This window comes from Pelodiscus sinensis, chromosome 4, assembly GCF_052426305.1.
Source record: "Pelodiscus sinensis isolate ZL-2025 chromosome 4, ASM5242630v1, whole genome shotgun sequence".
In the NCBI taxonomy this organism is placed as follows: domain Eukaryota; kingdom Metazoa; phylum Chordata; order Testudines; family Trionychidae; genus Pelodiscus; species Pelodiscus sinensis.
Window position 1 is genome coordinate 42,379,424 of NC_143055.1, and position 18,309 is coordinate 42,397,732.

The 18,309-nt window shown below is 40.6% G+C and overlaps 1 protein-coding gene across 4 annotated transcripts in view; it reads left to right on the top strand.

The window, feature by feature from the left end:
• PGM2 (phosphoglucomutase 2) overlaps nt 1–16,305 on the top strand; it is a 30,082-nt gene extending 13,777 nt beyond the window's left edge. For all 4 annotated transcript variants that reach the window (XM_075930587.2, XM_075930588.2, XM_006129538.5 and 1 more), the window contains 10 exons: nt 1,685–1,768; nt 2,609–2,802; nt 3,534–3,723; nt 4,484–4,581; nt 7,518–7,698; nt 7,807–7,900; nt 9,334–9,463; nt 12,391–12,580; nt 13,422–13,555; nt 15,934–16,305. In XM_075930587.2, the coding sequence (XP_075786702.2) occupies nt 1,685–1,768; nt 2,609–2,802; nt 3,534–3,723; nt 4,484–4,581; nt 7,518–7,698; nt 7,807–7,900; nt 9,334–9,463; nt 12,391–12,580; nt 13,422–13,555; nt 15,934–16,036 (1,398 nt within the window). In that variant the 3' untranslated portion in view covers nt 16,037–16,305. The remainder of the gene's footprint in view (nt 1–1,684; nt 1,769–2,608; nt 2,803–3,533; nt 3,724–4,483; nt 4,582–7,517; nt 7,699–7,806; nt 7,901–9,333; nt 9,464–12,390; nt 12,581–13,421; nt 13,556–15,933) is intronic.
• The last annotated feature ends 2,004 nt before the right edge of the window (nt 16,306–18,309 follow it).

An 18,309-nucleotide genomic window follows, 5' to 3' on the forward strand; every position in this document is an offset into this window, starting at 1 on the left:
AGCTTCCTCAAGTCAGCTGCTGCTGAAACTGATCAGCGCTGATTCCAGGAAGCCTGGGGCAGAGCAACTCTGCCTCGGGCTTCCTGTAGTCCGCGCTGGTCAGTTTCAGCAGCGGCTGACTTGGGGACGCCTGGGGCAGAGCAGCTGGGGTGCTGCTGGGTTGCTCCAGTAGCACCGCTCCTCGGCGCTACTGGACCAACCCAGCAGCACCCCATCTGCTCTGCCCCAGGCGTCCTGATTCAGCCACTGCTGAAACTGACCAGCAGCGGCTGAATCAGGACGCCTGGGGCAGAGCAGCTGGGGTGCTGCCGGGTTGGTCCAGTAGTGCCCAGAGCGGGCGCTGCAGGACCAATCCGCAGCGCCCCAGCTGCTCTGCTCCAGGTTCCAAAACAAAAGCCTGGTCTGCTGGGGGAGGGGGGGGCACACTAGCCGCGCCCCTCCCCCCCAGCAGACCAGGGACACGGGGAGCAGAGCGGCAGCGGGGTGCCGCGCCTCTGAGGCTTTGCTCTGGTAAAGTCTCAGAGGCGCGGGACCCCCCCGCGGCTGCGGCTTGAGTCCCGGTGCCTGTGGTCTGCTGGGGACGGTCCCCAGCAGACCACAGGCACCGGGACCCAAGCGGCAGCAGCGGCGGTTCTCCGCGCTTCTGAGGCTTTGCTCTGGCAAAGTCTCAGAAGCGCGGGAACCCGCCCGCTGCTGCCCCTTGAGTCCCGGTGCCTGTGGTCTGATGGGGATCGTCCCCAGCAGACCACAGGCACCGGGACTCAAGCCGCAGTCGCGGGGGGGTCCCGTGCCTCTGAGACTTTGCCAGAGCAAAGCCTCAGAAGCGCGGGAACCCACCCGGTGCCTCTGGTCTGCTGGAGACGGTCTCCAGCAGACCAGGGGCACCGGAGCAGCTTACGAACGGGGCTTTCTCACCCCGGAGCTCGCAGGTAGCAATCCGCTACCTCGACCTCCGGGGCGAGAGAGCCCCGTTCGTAAGTGCAGATCCGACGTAAGTCGGATCCGCGTAAGTCGGGGACTGCCTGTAATACCTGTTTCACTATTGACTAGTAGTTCACTCCTTTTGGCCATGCTGGGCTGTCATGCAGCTATCAAACATTCGGTGTCTAACCCAGTGTGCACAATGCTTACCAACTTTGTAGACCAGTCTGGTAACAAAGTGGACTGGCTACTGATTTCAGGAGACCAGCATTATTTATTTCTAAAATGTGCTCTCTGAATTAGGAACTGGTCTTGATGATGACAAAAAATCATTCACTGTGGTGACCAAATAGGAGGAATCAATTTTGATTGACTTAAATATTGATACTGTCTAGCTCTAATTTTATATAAATTTACAATGAAAAATGTGAAGGAAATTAGTACGCTTAAAATTTCACAGCAGTAAAATGAGCAAGTCTAGCATTTTTTCATACATGTTGTTTCACTTTGTTTTCAGTATCTTGGTACATTAAGTAAAACTGTAGTCTTTGGAAAATCAAATATTCTTTGTTTGACCTTACATTTATTGGGCATGTATGGTCCTGGACATGCTTGCAATTAAGTAGTCAAACCACTAGATGGCAAGGAAAACAGATATCTTCTAGACTTAAAATCATGATTGTATGGTGCATTGATGGCTTGATAACCAGAATTTCTCAGGGGGAGACTCCAGAATAACTCTCTTTATATTATTATTTTTCAGCCCTACACAATAACTCACCTGAAACTTTCTGCTGGAATTATGATTACTGCTTCCCATAACCCAAAACAAGATAATGGTTACAAGGTACTCCTGGATAACTTATATCTTCCACTATTTTCAGACATTACTAATAATAGCACTCTATGTTCATAAAGCTATCCAGTCCTTAATCTTCAAGGTAGCCCTCGGAAGGAGGGAGGTCAGTAGTATCATCCCCTTTATACAGATGAGACAGGTGGCTGAACCAAGATATGGCAAGTTAGAGACAGAGGCAAGATTAGAACTCAGATCTTTGGCATTCTGTCCTGTGTTCATTTGCCAAGAATGTGTTGCTTTCTTGGTCTAAAATTTACATATTTTTAATTTCCGCTAATATTGCTGTTTTTTTCAGATCTGTTCAGACTTTTTAAAAATTTTAAGAATTTTATAGTATTTTATAGTTAATGATTTGTTTCATGGGTCGAAGTAAACAGTTTGAACACCAAGAATAGTAGGTGACATGGGGGCTAAATATTTTTGACTGGTTTTGCTATTTAAAAATTGTCAGTTTTTGTGTACTAATAATCTTCCTTTTTTCTTGTCTTGTCTCAGGCATAGTGGATGTATATTAAATTTGAGGAATCTATTAGATTGATACAATGTATTATGGATACATATTAAATACCTAGCTAGCAAATGGGCTGAAATATAGTTTATCTCTAAATGAGATGAGCCTGATGGTGTTCTACTTGTTTTCCATGGTGGATTTAAATAGAGGGTACAACATCCTCAGGGGGAAAAAAAAGTTTAGGGAAATCTATATCCCAAGTATGTTGTGCTGTATTTACTATAATCAGCCATGAATTGTGCCTGGATTTAGCCAACTAAAACTAGTAAAGGTATACATGTTTAACATAACCCCTGTGTATTCTGGATACCGTTTAGGTGTATTGGGAAAATGGTGCACAGATAACATCACCTCATGACAAAGGAATCTCTCAAACTATTGAAGACAACCAAGAGCCATGGCCTCAGGCTTGGGATGACAGTCTGATTGACAGCAGTTTGCTACTTCATGATCCATATGTCACTATCAATAAGGACTACTTTAAAGACATACAAAAGCACTGCTTTCACAGGTGAGCTGTTGATGACTATCATTCTCTTGGTGACAAATCTATATTTTTAACTTGATTAACTTTAATGTTACCAGTTTCAGAGGGGTGGCCCAGTTTGTAACAGGAAAAACTTAAAAAACTATCAATAGTCTAATAGCACCTTAAAGACTAAATAGTTACAAGAGGATGATAAGAACCATTAGTTTGCACTTGGAAAGATGACTATCACCTGAGCCTAGCAACCATTAAACAAGATATACTAGAAAGCCAGGAATGTATAAAAATGATGTTGTGATATTACAAACAAGTATTGTATATTTGTTTGAGAAAGTGGTTTTAGTTCTTAGTTGCATGTACCTCTAAAGTATTTAAAAATTCTAACAAAAGAGTATAGTGAGTGAAAGATAAATAACATAGCAACATACAGCACTGTCATTCAGTTCAGCTTCTGCTCCTATGTTGAAGTCTGTTGAAATGCCATTATTTAGCTTGGGGTACTGAATCCTAACACCTGTTCTTTCCCTTCTCCTGCGCTCTATAGAACAAACTTGATAGGATGCATTGATGCAGTCAAACATAGTGATAGAGATAGGGGGTAAAAAAGCTACCTTTTTAATATAAACTGTGTTCCTTTTGGTTTCATAGTTTAACATGGTTGCAGAGTATTGAGTTGTTTGTTTCTGAACCTTGTTAAGTAACATACAGAGCATAGTGCCATGTTAATTCAACATCATTCATTTATTTGATTTCAGGAATATAAACAAGGAAACAAAGCTGAAGTTCATCCACACTTCTGTGCATGGGGTAGGCCATGAATTTGTGCAATCAGCCTTTAAAGCATTTGACTTTAAACATCCATTTGCTGTTCCTGAACAGAAAGATCCTGATCCAGAATTTCCAACAGTCAAGTACCCAAATCCCGAAGAGGGTAAAGATGTACTGGTAAATATCTTTTTAAAATACTTGCAATCTATGTTAAAAAAGTGTTTCCTATATCAGGCTGAAATTGCACCAGAAATCTAGGTATAAAAATTTTATAACACAGGGTTTAAATGTTGAGTTTCCTTACCACTAGGTTTCTTGAAAAGCTAATAAATGTCATTTCATAGTTCTAGTTTAGCTTTTAACTAACTGGTTATCTAATCATAAGATAAACTATTAGAAGATATTTTTTTCTTTAACTCTCCAGTAGAATATTCAGGATTAACCTGAGAAATAAAATTGTCATATGGCCTTAATAAAAAAACCTGAGAATGTTTATTCATCTTTAAAAGTTATCCAATTACAATGTCATTTTTAACAACATGAATCCAGCAGCTGTTAACATTTAAACTACAGTGTAAGATGACATCAGATATAGAGATCTAAGGCCTTACCTGCAAATGTCCATGGGAGCAACCTGACTTGTATGAATGGTCCCCTAACTTCAGTGCAGTCTCATTGAATTGAATGGGCTTTGAACCAACTCCAAAATAAGTATGATGAATAAATTAAATCATACTCTGTGGCTTACTTGAATACTGCTGCCCATTTATCTCTGCAATAGTGAGGGGGTCCCCTCAGTACTAGTATGGTGTTTTCTGCTATAAACATAGCTTTGTGGATTCAAGTGAAAAATGGGAATGTTACAGGCCTATAGGAAAGTGAAAATACTTTTAATATTAACCCTTCTCTGGTGTTAAACTTTACCATTTTTTTCTAGATATTATCTTTTGCTTTGGCTGAAAAAGAAGGGGCTGGAATTATCTTAGCAAATGACCCAGATGCTGATAGACTCCTTGTTGCAGAGAAACAAGAAAGGTATAGTAATAAAAAATATGCTGTAGGTCAACCACAGCTATTTGATGTGAATCCTGAATTAACTCTGGGAACATTTGTGGCTTGTATTAGGCAGTAGGTCAGACTAGATGATGATTGTAATGATTCTTTTCGGTTTTGCACATAGTTTGTTTGTTTGTTCTGTTTGTTAAAGAAAACCCTGAGAGCTCTAAAAGTTTGTTTAGGGGAGGGAATTGATAGCTATATTGCAATAGCACCCAAGAGATTGCAGTGCTGACTTAAGAGTCCATAGTGCTAGGTAATGTACAAAAATAAGACACATGTGAAGAGACAGTCCTTACCTCAAATATCTTAGTCTATTTTACAGCATATCAAGATTCTTAACTAGAAATCTTCTGTAGTAGATTGCAAAAATCCTTTCTTGCTCATTTCATTTAGCAAGTAGTAACTAGCATTTGTAATTCCATATCACTCTTTCATTTACCTCCACAGTGAGGGGGACTGCACCATTTTTTCGTATCCACCCCCTACTATCTTTTTCCCAGTGCAAGAACAGGGGGTAGAGATTTACTAAATATACTAAGATATATTTATTAGACATATTGGGACTGATTATCAGAGATTCTGTATATCTGCAACTCACTTTGACTCCTGTGAGATTTGTAGGTACTCAGTAACTTCTGATGATCTGGCTACTAGTTCTCAGTTCCATTGTAAACCATGTATAGCTGGATATTTGTGTCTGTCTAGATTCTGTTGCTGGGGCCACAAAAAGTAAGCTCGTTTGGGTGGGTCCTGCCACATTTGTCAAATGTGTTTGCGGCCTATGCAACTTGTAATTCTGGCTCACCATCCAGTAGTTTCCTTTAGTGACCTACACCACACAGACTGCTGCTAAAAAGCTGTAGCTGATAGCTGTTCACTTGGAGTGTGCCATCAAATACTACCATCCAGAAATTTGATGTTTCTCATTTTGCCTAATCTGGTAGAACAAAAGTTGATCTGTACAGAGCTGCACTGAACTTCAGATTTTCATTTCTTTACAGTATGGAATAGCATTGTGCTGCTGCTGGCAAGAGCAATGTGGATGATATTTCACTGTGTATGAGTTAGCAGAGTGATGTGAAACAGTCTCCTACTGTGGTTGTTGAAATAGAGAGGTTTGAGATTATACCACTCAGATGAACACAGAGTCTCTCAAGCTCCCACAGAGGAGAGCACAAGAATTCTTTCTCCACACCAGAATCACTGAGATCCTCTTCATTCCTACAACTCCAGAGTTTTTCATTGTCTCAGCTGTTAGAACTAGAGAAACCTGTGAAGAGGAATGGGCTTATCAGCACCCTCGCCTCTGCATCCATTAAGGACATGTAGATGAAGCCTGTCATCTTTTACTCTAAAAAGTTTTATGCTGTGTAGTTGTAGCCATGTCAATGCCACAATATTAATATTCAGCCAGCATGCTACCTGTGTTTGCCTTTATCTCCTCTCTACTGCTCTTGCACAATGATGCATGCATTGAAGTTTTAAATCAAAAGTACATTTCAGTCAGGAACAGAATTTCCAAGTCCACTTGCATACCAGCAAAAATACAATGTAAAGAGTAAATGTGTTAACTAGGGGGAAAAAGGTGCAAGCAGCTAACGATGTTGCATTTGTGAAACTTACACACAAGATTTCCTCTGCATTGAGAGAAAAGTAAATGCTTCTACAGGGACATTTACCCAGAGCGAAGTAGGGATGTAAAATCCCTTCTAATCAGTTGACTGGTGAAATGTTATGATTAAGTGGTATCGTGGGAGTTAGGGGTCCGGCCCTGTGGAGTTGTCCATTCACTGGTGACCAGTAAGCATCACCTGGTAAGTTGTTCGTATTTCTAGAGCAGAGTGCCAAACACATCTTTTTTTAAATCTGACTTTAATATTCCATGTTAGAAACTCTGCCTGTGGTTTAGCACACTTACATCAATGTGTGAACTTGCTTCTCTTTGCCTCTTTCCTAATCTCTTGGACAGCCATAGTCCTTGCATTTTGAATCCATTCCTGTCCTCTTCCTCTAATTCCTTTTGAAGATGTTTGTACACTAATTAGTATATTAAGAATGGACTTCTACAGTGTCTGTACTTCTCCCTTGACAGAAACTCCTGTTAGAGCACAAGTAGTTTGTCACCTGCTATTACACTAAACTGTTGCTGTGCATTACTTTGTACCTGTTGGCATCAATAGATGCAAGAAACTGAGGCTGCTTCTCTTTCACAACAGGTACTGTTTTTCTAGGTCTTGATTTATGTCAGCTTTAGTGATGTCTTTGTTCCCCTTTATAACTGGATTTTTTTTTACCAGTTTTGTCAGCTCTCCTTTTTTGCTTTTCCCTTCATCATTTTCCTTGCTCTTCCAATAATTGAGTCAGTTTTGACCCTTTTGATATTTCTCTGTTTGAGACTTTTCCATTCTTGATGACCCAGTGTCCAGATATACTTGTGATTAAGTGAAAAGTAGTAGTCCAGACTGCCATTGACCCCACTTAAATAATGGTCATTGAGTACCAAGTGTGTTCCCCCCTGCCCTCCATGTCATGTTGGTGTTATAGCTTGTGAATATGAGGACTTCTTTATTAAAGTAGATGCTCCAAAACACCTTAGTTTAAAATTTAAAAACATACTTATTCTCAATTCTCCTCAGCTTTAACAGTTGTGTTGTCAGATGAGAATAGTGAATGGTTGAAGCTTTTTACAGGCACATATACCAATGGGAATGGTAAGAAGATGTCTTATTTTAGTTGGATAAAAAAGTAAAGAATATTTTAAAATGGAAAATAAGACACTTAGTTCCCATTGATTTTCAGTGGGTGTTGAATGTTTAATGAAATACACCCCCATAATGACTAGATGACTTCATTTTCTTTTACATTGGTCATCTACATTGTTTTGTAATGCTTACATTGCATTTTGTTTTCAGTGGTGAGTGGAAAGTGTTTTCTGGCAATGAGTTGGGTGCTCTCTTAGGATGGTGGATCTTCACTTGCTGGAAAAATCAGAATCAAGATCCTAGTGCCATCAAAGATGTGTACATGTTGTCCAGCACGGTATCTTCCAAAATCTTGAGAGCAATTGCTCTGAAGGAAGGCTTTCACTTTGAGGTAAACTGTTGTGTAAAAGTCTAATCTTGTTTTTGTTTTTTCTGTGCAACATATTTGTTTTTTCTGTGCAACATATCTTACATTTCTCTCCCTGCAATATCACTATAGGAGACATTGACAGGTTTCAAGTGGATGGGAAATCGAGCCAAGCAGCTCATGGACCAGGGGAAAACTGTTTTATTTGCATTTGAAGAAGCAATAGGTAAGAAATGAACAGTACAGATAGCTCTAGTGCACTGTATAACAGTAAAGATCAGTTCTGCTTCAAAAAGTGGATATGTAAAAATGCCATCATTTTAACACTCATAACCCATGAGTGTTAAGTATCTGATCTACCTGGCTAAGTTTTTACTACAGATTGGACTTCCCTGATCCGGCATCCTTGGGACCTGAGTGGTCCCAAAAGAAGGATTTTGCTAGACCAGGGGTGGTTATCTCGGCCCCCCAGCTCGGCTTCGCTCCTGGTCTAGTCTAGTCTTCCAGCAGGCTTCCTATGCATGAGCATTCCTACTCCATCCCACATTCCGGCCCCATCAACTATGCCACAATGGCAACTGACCCCACCAGTCCGCAGTCCTGCCACCAGGACAACCTCTCCCCCCAACTCCCTGTGGTAGACTGCTGCTCAGCCGCCAGGATTTCTGACCCTGGGCAGCACTGGCCCTGCTGTCGGGGCTCCTGACTCTGCCAGCTCTGTTGCAGCAGCCCCGCAGTCCTGCTGCCAGGGCTCCTGGCCCCACCACAGCAGACCGCAGTCTTGCCAAAGCCCGCTGATGGAACAGTCACCCTGCCACTGGCTCAACCAGACTCCCACAGCAGAGATCCCAGCCACTGGCCTCCCTGCAAGAAGCCTGGCTCAGTTCTTGGCTCCCACAAGGCTCCTGCCTCTGGCCTTCTACTGGGTTTCTGTGGTCCACGGACATTGACGGAGTAGGGATTCCCAGTTGAGAGAGGTTCAACCTGTACTTCCTCTAGCACTGCAGAGGTGATGCACACATGGTAATGAGCTGGTTTGTACATTATAATTGGAATTGTTAACATAGTTACAGGGGTTGCATAAGTCACAAAGAAACCAAATTAACTTGGAATCTGAGGTTGAAGTTTCCATAGATGGCAATTTTAAAATAACAATTGGGTTTTTTTTATGAATTGACACACAAATTGGGATAACTCATGCTATATGGGAAGCTACTGTTTTTTTTGGGGGGAATAGCACTCCAACACCTAGTGCAAGTGTGCCTTTTGGTGATGCATTGGCAGTAACACATGTTGCCATATAGAAAGAATCAAATTTATGACCAAACTCAGTGACTAAGCTTCCCCATTGTGTTTTTTAACTTGTAAAAGTACCTCTTGTGACATGCTCTAGAAATGGTTGGAAAATGTTAAATGGATTTTTGTACGGTACTGAAGTGTGTGATTTCATCTCTTCAGGTGATTTTTCTGCACAAAATGTTGCAATTTAGCATATTACAATTTTTATTGATGCTTTTCCTAATATAAGAACATGAGGATACTTGATTACTATATAAACTTTCAACTTCTGCAGTGTATCTGTATTTTTGGTCAACCTTGTTTTTTCTGTATACTCTATATGCTTTTGTTACAGTTTTTTATATGCTTTCTTTTATTTAGGATATATGTGCAGCCCTGTTGTCCTGGACAAAGATGGTGTCAGTGCTGCTGTAATAACTGCAGAGATGTCTAGTTGGCTAGCAACTAAGAATTTGTCTTTGTCTCAGCAGCTGAAAGCTATATATGAAGAGTGAGTTTAATTTAATTGTCTCATTTTCAGATATTCACCATCTCAATGCTTTAGTTAACTTGCTACTTAATATTGTGTAATATAGTATCGAGGCAAAGTACTTTTACAACACTAATTATCTATCTACAAGTTGCCCTGTTTCATAAAAACAAAGCTTTATTCTCTTCCCACATCTTAAGAATAAAGTATACAGTTGCCTCAACTAACTGTTCAGTTTGAATCTTATGACCCCTTATTCATGTGACTGTGCATATCTCTTCGACAATAATGAGATTTGAAAATATGCCAGAAACCAAATGGAGCCTCTGTTGCAGTTGTATTAGTCCCAGAGAGAGAGACAAGGTGGGTAAGGTAATATTTATTGGATCAACTTCTGTTGGTGAAAGAGACAAGCTTTGGAACTACATAGAGTTTTTCAGGTCAGAGTGTGGTAATCAGTGTCACTGTTAAATATAAGCTGGAATAGATTGTTTAGCATAAGAAGTTAACACACATTCTAAAGGGACTTTTAAGGTGAAATGGCCTGTTAACACCCCTGCAGTCATAGGACAAAAACCAAAGGTTTAGTGGGTTACACCACGATGCTGTAATAAGCCATACATTCAGTATAATTAAGGCCATGAGTTTTAGTAACTAGCACAGTTGTGCGTGCATTTAGGCTCCTAGGCTTGTCTTTTGAAGGCTTGTGTATCTTGGGAAATGATCCACCATAGGGATCTTCTGTAGGCTTCACAAGATACATAAACAAAGGAGCTTTTCAGTAGCTTGAAAGCTTGTTTCTTTCACAAACAGAAGTTAGACCAATAAAAGATACTATCTCATTCATTCATCCACCTTTTCTCTCTCATATCCTGAGACCAACACAGCTACAATACTGTCATGGGTCCATTCAGTTCTTGGTGTGTATATATAATGCCTTTTAAAATGCCAAAGAAATGTGTTTGACTGGGAACTAGAGCTGCGATTCTACACAGGACTGGGACCCTGTCTTTTTATTAGGGATGTTGAGTATCGGTTAATTGATTAGTCGAGTAACCTCATGAATTCTTATCGGTTAGTCGACAATTCATTATTCCCCGGGGCTGGGACAGGCAGCCAGTGTGCTCTGACCTCACTCCCAAAGAGCCCCCCTGCCACTCCATACTGGGTGGGTGCCAGGTGGGAGCTGGTCTATGAGGGGAGTCAGTTTATAAGCCAGCTCCTCTCACGGACCGCTGCCTGGTGCCCCTCTGATAAAGAGGCAGCAGTGTAGAGTTATAGTAGTCCCTCTCTAGGAGAAGGGGGTCTGAGCTCCCGGACCTGGTTGGAGCTGGAACGGAGTTGGACTGCCTGCCCACTTGGCTCCTAATGTATTTTAAATGCAGAGCCGCAGCAGGGGTAGGTCCTGGACCCAGTGTGAACGGAGGGGGGCCCTCAGGGAGGGAAATGCATGTAGTCCATAGTATTAACGTACAGTAGACTTCTAATAATCCGGCACCTTTGGGACCTAGGTGATGCCGGATTATCGGATATGCTGGAGTATCGGGAGGTACTCCAGCGGGGGGCTGTGACAGGTCTGCTGGTACCTGCACTGCGTCTGGGGGGTGGGTGGGTGGGTGGGGAATGGCGTGGTGAGGGGCGAACCCTCCACCATTTTGCAGGAAGGCGGGGGAAGCCCTGCACCGCTGCTGAGAGTTTCCTGGAGGGGAGCGGGCTCCCCACTCCCCAGACTGAAGTAGTAATCGACAAGCAGGGGGTTGAGGGGTGGCACTACAGGACCAACCCTGCAGCCCCCTAGCCGCTCTGCTCTACAGCTTCCCCAAGTCTGCTGCTCGTCAGTTTCGGCAGCAGCAGACTTGGGGAAGTAGCGTGGAGCAGAGCAGCTGGGGTGCTGCCAGGTTGGTCCCGCAGTGCCACCTCTCGCCCTCCTACTCAGTGCCCAGCAGCACCCCAGCTGCTTTGCTCCTCGCCACTTTCCCAAGTTCGCTGCTGCTGAAACTGAAGAGCGGTGGACTTGGGGAAGCTGCAGAGCAGAGCAGCTGGGGTGTTGCCAGGTTAGTTCCACAGTGCTGCCCCTCACCCCCCTGCTCGGCGATAACTACTGCAATCTGGGGGGTGGGGAACCTGCTCCCCTCCCGGAAACTTTGGGCAGCAGCGTGAGGCTTCACCCGCTTTCCTGCAAAATGGCGGAGGCTTCGCCCCTTGCTGCGCTGTTCCCCACCCACTCCCCGGCTGGTCACAGTGCGGGTCCTGGCAGACCAGTCACAGGGATATAAGCCCCTTTCCCTCTTCTCCCCTTCCCTTTCCCAGCCGTGAGAGCCCATGGGGCTCATAGCAGCTCCTCTTGTCCGGCTGGCTGGAGCACTTCCGGGTTCCAGTTGGTGCTGGACTATCGGGAGTGCCGGACCACTGGATGCCCGACAATTGGAGTTTTACTGTATAAGCTTTTGCTTAACGGTTAATCGACAACACTGTTACATCCCTACTTCTTATATAATTTGTTATCTGTGCCTATAAGACCTGTGTTTTACTGGAAGTTTTGCAGATACATGCTATATGATTACATAGACGAGGTATCTACGTAGAAGCAAACTACCGTAACTACTCTTTGTTAGTCACAAAGAGTGGACTACAGAGGGACAATTACCTATGGCAGCGTAATTGGTTTTTTGGTTTTGTTTTGTTAATATGTTATGGATGACACATCTTGAAGAACCCTGTTGTACCTGTGTCAACTGTTCTTTTGTCATTTGCAGTTCTATCCTTTTTCTTCCCTATTATAAAAAATGATATTTTTGCAGCAGTTAAAATAGAGGGGAAAGTTCATATTAAACTAAATGCCAACAGCTTTGGTCTTTTTAACAAAAATAAAAATGTGACTTAAAAATATATATTTTACAATCTAGATGATTGTGACTGTGTTCTCAAATTGTATTTTCTCTTAACAGGTATGGCTACCACATTACCAAAGCTTCATATTTCATCTGCCATGATCCTAAGGTTATTAAAGATCTATTTGAGAATCTTAGAAATTTTGATGGAAAGAACACTTATCCAAAATCATGTGGCAAATTTAAAGTTTCTGGAGTAAGGGATCTAACTACTGGCTATGATAACAGCCAGCCTGATCAAAAGGCTGTAAGTATAATTTTGTAAAAAAAAAAATCTGATAATCATAGGACTATAAAATCTGATCGAATAGTATGTTTAACATTGAGAGAAAAGTAGAAATACCAACTAAAAACCACATCGATTCTCGTCACCATATTTTGTGATTTTTTTTTTTTTTTTTTTTTTGGTCTCAACTGAGCTTCCGTGGCTGACTAACATTTCATGCAGAGGATAGTGCTGTTTACTACAGCTTCAAGTTTCTCTGTTTTTTCCTACTATTTTAGAGGGATTCTCTTCCCTTCAGCAGTGATATAAGAAATGTAAAATATCTATTCAGACTTGAAGTTCTGAGTTTGTTAGCCTTTTTTTAGAATATTGGTTCTACACGGGAGATTTGTACTTTTTTGCTTTGATAGACACTGAGCATGTGTGTCATGTAGCTCTTTCCATATGCTACGAAAACCTTGACAAGATTTCATGATGTTTTATCTAGTAGTGACTCACAAGCCATGCCAGTGCTTCAATTTTCAAATCTTAGGTTGAAGGTAAGATTTTGACTAACTCCAACATGGTGAAAAACAACAAAATTCTACTTCTTCAGAGGAATATCCACGAAAGCTCAAATACCGTCTACGCGTTTTGTTAGTCTTTAAGGAGCTACTAGACTATTTGTTGTTTTTCCAGTTACAGACTAACTTGGCTACCCCTCTGAAACTTTCCAACATGGTGGTTGAAGTCAAGAGGACAAAATAATTTAGTTTGCATTTTGTACTGAATACAAATTGTTGGGTTTTTTCCTTTGCATTTAAAACTCATTATATATATTAAAGTACCAAACTTTTAAGGAAATGATTCTATGCATTTTTAGGTGCTTCCTACCAGTAAAAGTAGCCAAATGATAACATTTACTTTCGCTAATGGAGGGGTGGCTACTATGAGGACCAGTGGCACAGAACCAAAAATCAAATACTATTCTGAACTGTGCGCGCCTCCTGGAAACAGGTATTGTGTTGCTTTTTAGGATTAATTTCAGTTATTTTTAAAGGTCTGTTTTTAATATTACATTTTTTCCTAAAGAGTGTATTCCAAGCTTTAATTTTGCACAATTACAGGCTGCCCCCACCCCCCCACCCCCGACTTGTGATGCGATCAGTTATTGGGATAGCGTCGCAAGTCAGGGGCATCGTAACTCGAGCCCGCATTCATGACAGGTGTCGTGTGCCATCGTAAATGTGGGGCCAAGGTTGTAAATTGGGGGATTTCGGCTCCTTCCGCACTTACGGAAAAGGTCATTAGTGTGGGGGGTTGTAAATTGGGCCATTGTAAAGCGGGGGCCTCCTGCAATGGCTATTCTTGCTGTTGCCAAAATTTCATCGAACTGTATCCTGACTTCAGTAAGAGCAGAAAGGGACTCTGTACTTGATGCCATTTTAAATTTGCATTTTAAAATATTCTAAGGCAACTTGAAATGGGCACTTCCTTTGAACATTTTTTTTTTTTTTTTTTTTTTTTACTGGTTCAGTTAGTAATTAAAGCCCTGATAATATTATTGAAAAAACCTATACTTACTCCTTTGATTCAGAAGCCTCGGACATTGATTTGATCATAAGTAAATAACACCTTGATATGTAGCCCATTTGTCTGAGAGCGGGATCAGTTTGGTCCATTTTCATATATAAAAAGTATTGAGTTTTTTTTTTTTTTTTTCAAAATATATTCTCAAACATGTGATGAGTCTTCTGGATTCTTCCTCATCAGAGGCTCTTATCTTTCATCTTTCAACCTACAGTATATTTATATAGACATACAAATACTAAAAACTGGCACGTCTGTATGCTTTAGGCTTTTTAGAAATCATCACAAGTAATATCCTAAGTGCAACACTGTAATTAATATAACTTACCCTCTTAAAGGCAAGCAACTTCAAATTTTAAAGTACCCTCCTTCTATAATTCCTTTTTCCCTGTTTTTAAAAAGGAGGCAAGAAAATGTGCCTTGTAGCTTTGACAATTAGCCATATGTACTTTTAGGTTACTCAGTTCAGATCTAGCCCAGTTTGGTAGTGTCTTGAACCATCCTTTCTATGAAAAGAATAGCTGGTGTCCACAAAACAAAGACACAGCTTTGAAAGTTTCATCAGAAACCAAGAATTGAATGTGAATGGAGACTGCCATATCTGTATGCTATGTTGTAGCTAAAGTACATTTATAGTGTATTGTGGAAAAGTTTGCATTTCTTTTTCTGTATCTATTCATAACTTTTTACTGCTCAGCTATTAATGATATTGAAGATTTTGGACACTAATGACTAACTCAAATAGAAACCAGAAAACACTGTCTGTGAATTGCTCAATTCATGTTTATATTAGGGAGGTTAAGTAGTGGTTAAATAGCTAATCGAGTAGGCGGGTAGCCTGGCTCCTTCTACATTTAAACTGCACAGCCACAGCAGGATTAGCTGCTACAGCGGGGTCAGCTTGTGCCATCTCGGGGACCACTGCAGCTGTGCCTCCCCTGTCCACTCACCCAGCAACAGCTCCTGCTTCCTTCCCCCTTGCTGCCTCTGTATCATTGGCAACAAGTAGGGTGGACAAAGTGAGTATTCGAGAGTATTGACTCGAACACCCAATAGGCCTAAGCTTATGGGGTAGTCGACTACTTGAGTAGTCACTTAAATTCCTAGTATAAATATTTATTATTGAATATTATGGTAGTATTTTCCTAACGGCCTCAATCCCATTGTGATGGACGCTGTAAAACAATATATGAAAGACAATTCTTGATTTTTACAATCTAAGATGAGCATCAACAGCTAGGTTACAAAGTATGTATGTGTGGGTATAGCTAGCTAGCTTATTTTTATTTATTTATATCAAACTTGTTAAACTATAAATACCATTAGCTTAATCACAAATAAAAGAAAATTTTATATAAAGTCCATATCGCTAACCATGAATTATGGATGTAATGGGAAGATTTATAGCTGAAATCAGATTTTGTCTCATATCCAATTACATTTTGAAAAACATGGACAAACATGTAAATTCAGCTCCTTGATACACAAAGATTAAAACTAAACACTGACATAGTCCCCACATGTATTTTTAAGAAAGAAAGCACACAATTGCTACTAGTATTAATTTAAAATGTTTGGTTAAAACATCACACTGAGTGTTAGACTAACAATTACTATTTTTTGTCATGAAATAGCAGGGTCCACGTAGCTGGAGTTTGCTAGTGCATAGCATGCTAGCATACTGCAATTTACAACCCATCTTTGCCACGCACTGTCTTGACAAGCCCTCAGAATCTTTTTTTTTTCCTTCTAGTAATTTTTGCTATTCTGCAATGATTTGTTTGGTTTTCTTTTTTGTTTCTTAGTGACCCGGACCAACTGAAGAATGAATTAGATGAGCTGGTCAGTGCTATTGAAGAGTATTTCTTTCAACCAAAAAAATATAAACTGCAGCCCAAGACAGAGTAAAACAACTGTAGCTGGTTTCTTTAATTGCACTTTCCTTTGCGGTGTGTTTTGAGCAAAACTCTACACTATTTAAAAACTAGGGCATTTTAAGGACCAAAAGGAAAGTTTAGAATTTATTTCCTTACCAAGATGTTCCTCCTCCTCTTTGTTCTGTTTTCTCTTATCTTCATAAAGCAAGGGTTTCCTTTTGAAAACTATCAACTAAAAGTTGTCTGATGCAGTTATGTTTCAATAATCAAGTCTTGTTCTAATAAAATATGTTGTTATACTTGCCTGCCTTCATTTCTATAAATGCAATCTGCTTTTAACATTTATGTTGATGAGGAACTGGATAGCACTGCATGAATATGCTTAGGTTTATCTTTGCAAGTGGGCTGTGTAACTAAAGGGAACTAGAAATCTCTGGGTAATTTTGGTAAAATCAGAGTAGATGTCCCTAGAAGAGCAGGTTTCCAAAGGTGATTTTTAGCCAAAATAATAGGATTTTGAGGAGGTTGGGTATGAATTTCTCAGTCTTGATAAGTTGTGTAATTAGTTGCTTAGCCTCTATACTTTACTTCATAATGAACCATATGAACATGTTTTACTGCTCTAAGCAGTACAGGAGCAAGGTTATATACTATATCAGTGTCTGGGAAGCTGTCTCATGCAGTGATGTTACATGCACCTTATACAGAAGGTATGCTCCTCAAGTTATACATTACAGCTGGTATTTATTTATACATAATAAGTTGTATATCTCTTCACATGTCACTAAAATAGAACCCATCAGTTTGTCCAAGCTCCCTAACTTTTGTTCCTTCCTTATTTAGATTCCTAACCTTTGAGGTTGTGGTCCATGAAGGTGCCTCTCCTAGCTTGTACTAACACATAGAATAAATGGATTTTGATTGACAAATTTATCTGTATACATCTAAAATCATACATGAAAGGAGTTACGGGATTACAGTGTGGGCTAGTTTTAGCCTACATAACCATTTAAAATATTTGTGCTTAATGTTGGTGCTTATTGCATACATATATGGAACATAGAATTTGTACTACTAGCTATGCTAGTCAGCATAAATTAGTCAATGTAGCAGAATGGGTTCTGGCTATCATCCTGAAGGCTGGGAAGGAGAAATGGAGCATCCAGGTTGGAGTTGAGCATGCCAGTTCTGTGTCTTTCTCTAAATACAATTAATACTGTGCTGGGCAGAAACTGGGTTCTTGGTACATACTTGTATAGTGCCTCATATGATGCAGCCCTGATCTTTGATTAGGGCCATAAATAATTAAGTACTACTAATGATAAAGAGTGGGAGGTGTTTGCTATTGACTTGAATGAGACTCAGGATGTTTCACTTCATACATAAATTCTTTTCAGGTGGCTTTCCATACCACCTCAACCAGAGTGATCTTCTAAAAATGAAATAACTAAAATAACGTATTAAAAATCAGGGGAGGACAAACTGCAGTATGAATATACTTCACTGTGAGAGAACGTCTAATTAGAACAGGAGTGGGGAACCTCTGACATGCTGGCCACATGTGGCTAATCCCTTAAAACACTGGTGGGCTGCAAAACAATTTGTTTACATGAGTGTCCAGAGGCATGTAGCCCTGCAGTGTCCAGTGGCTGTGGTTCACTGTTCCCAACCAATAGGAGCTATGGGTTAGGAGCTATGGGTTAGAGTTAGGGTTATGTGACCGCTTACGACAGTTCCCATTGGCTGGACCAGCAAACTGTGGGTATGTCTGCGGATGCTCAGGGTAAAGAAAACACTTTGCGGCCCACCAATGGCTCACCTTGACAAACGGCATGCAAGCTGAATCATATATTTACTGTAAGTACCATATTAATGTTGGAGATTGTACAACATGCAGCTAATATTAGTCTGTAACTCAGCATTCTTGTGTATATTTGTTTAATTGTGCTAAAATGTATCTGGCCTAGTGTAAACTGAACTGACTCTTGGAAGCAAAATATAACTCAGTTTAAAGTGAGATTCTTATATACCAATGACTTCCTTTGTAAACAAGTGGTAAAATCGAAAAAAAGAGTACTGAAAATAAATACTACTGATTCTACTCAAACTACAGGTAGTTGCCAGGATTTTATTCTGGCACAAGAGAAACATGTTAAGCTGTATGCAAGATATTAGACTGTGCTAAACAGGGTATTTGTAGCCAGGCAATTACACATTGTAAGTAAAATGATATCCTATTACAGATGAGATCTTTGTAGTCGTCAGTGGAAATCTGATAGCAAAGCCATATTTTAATGCTTTTAG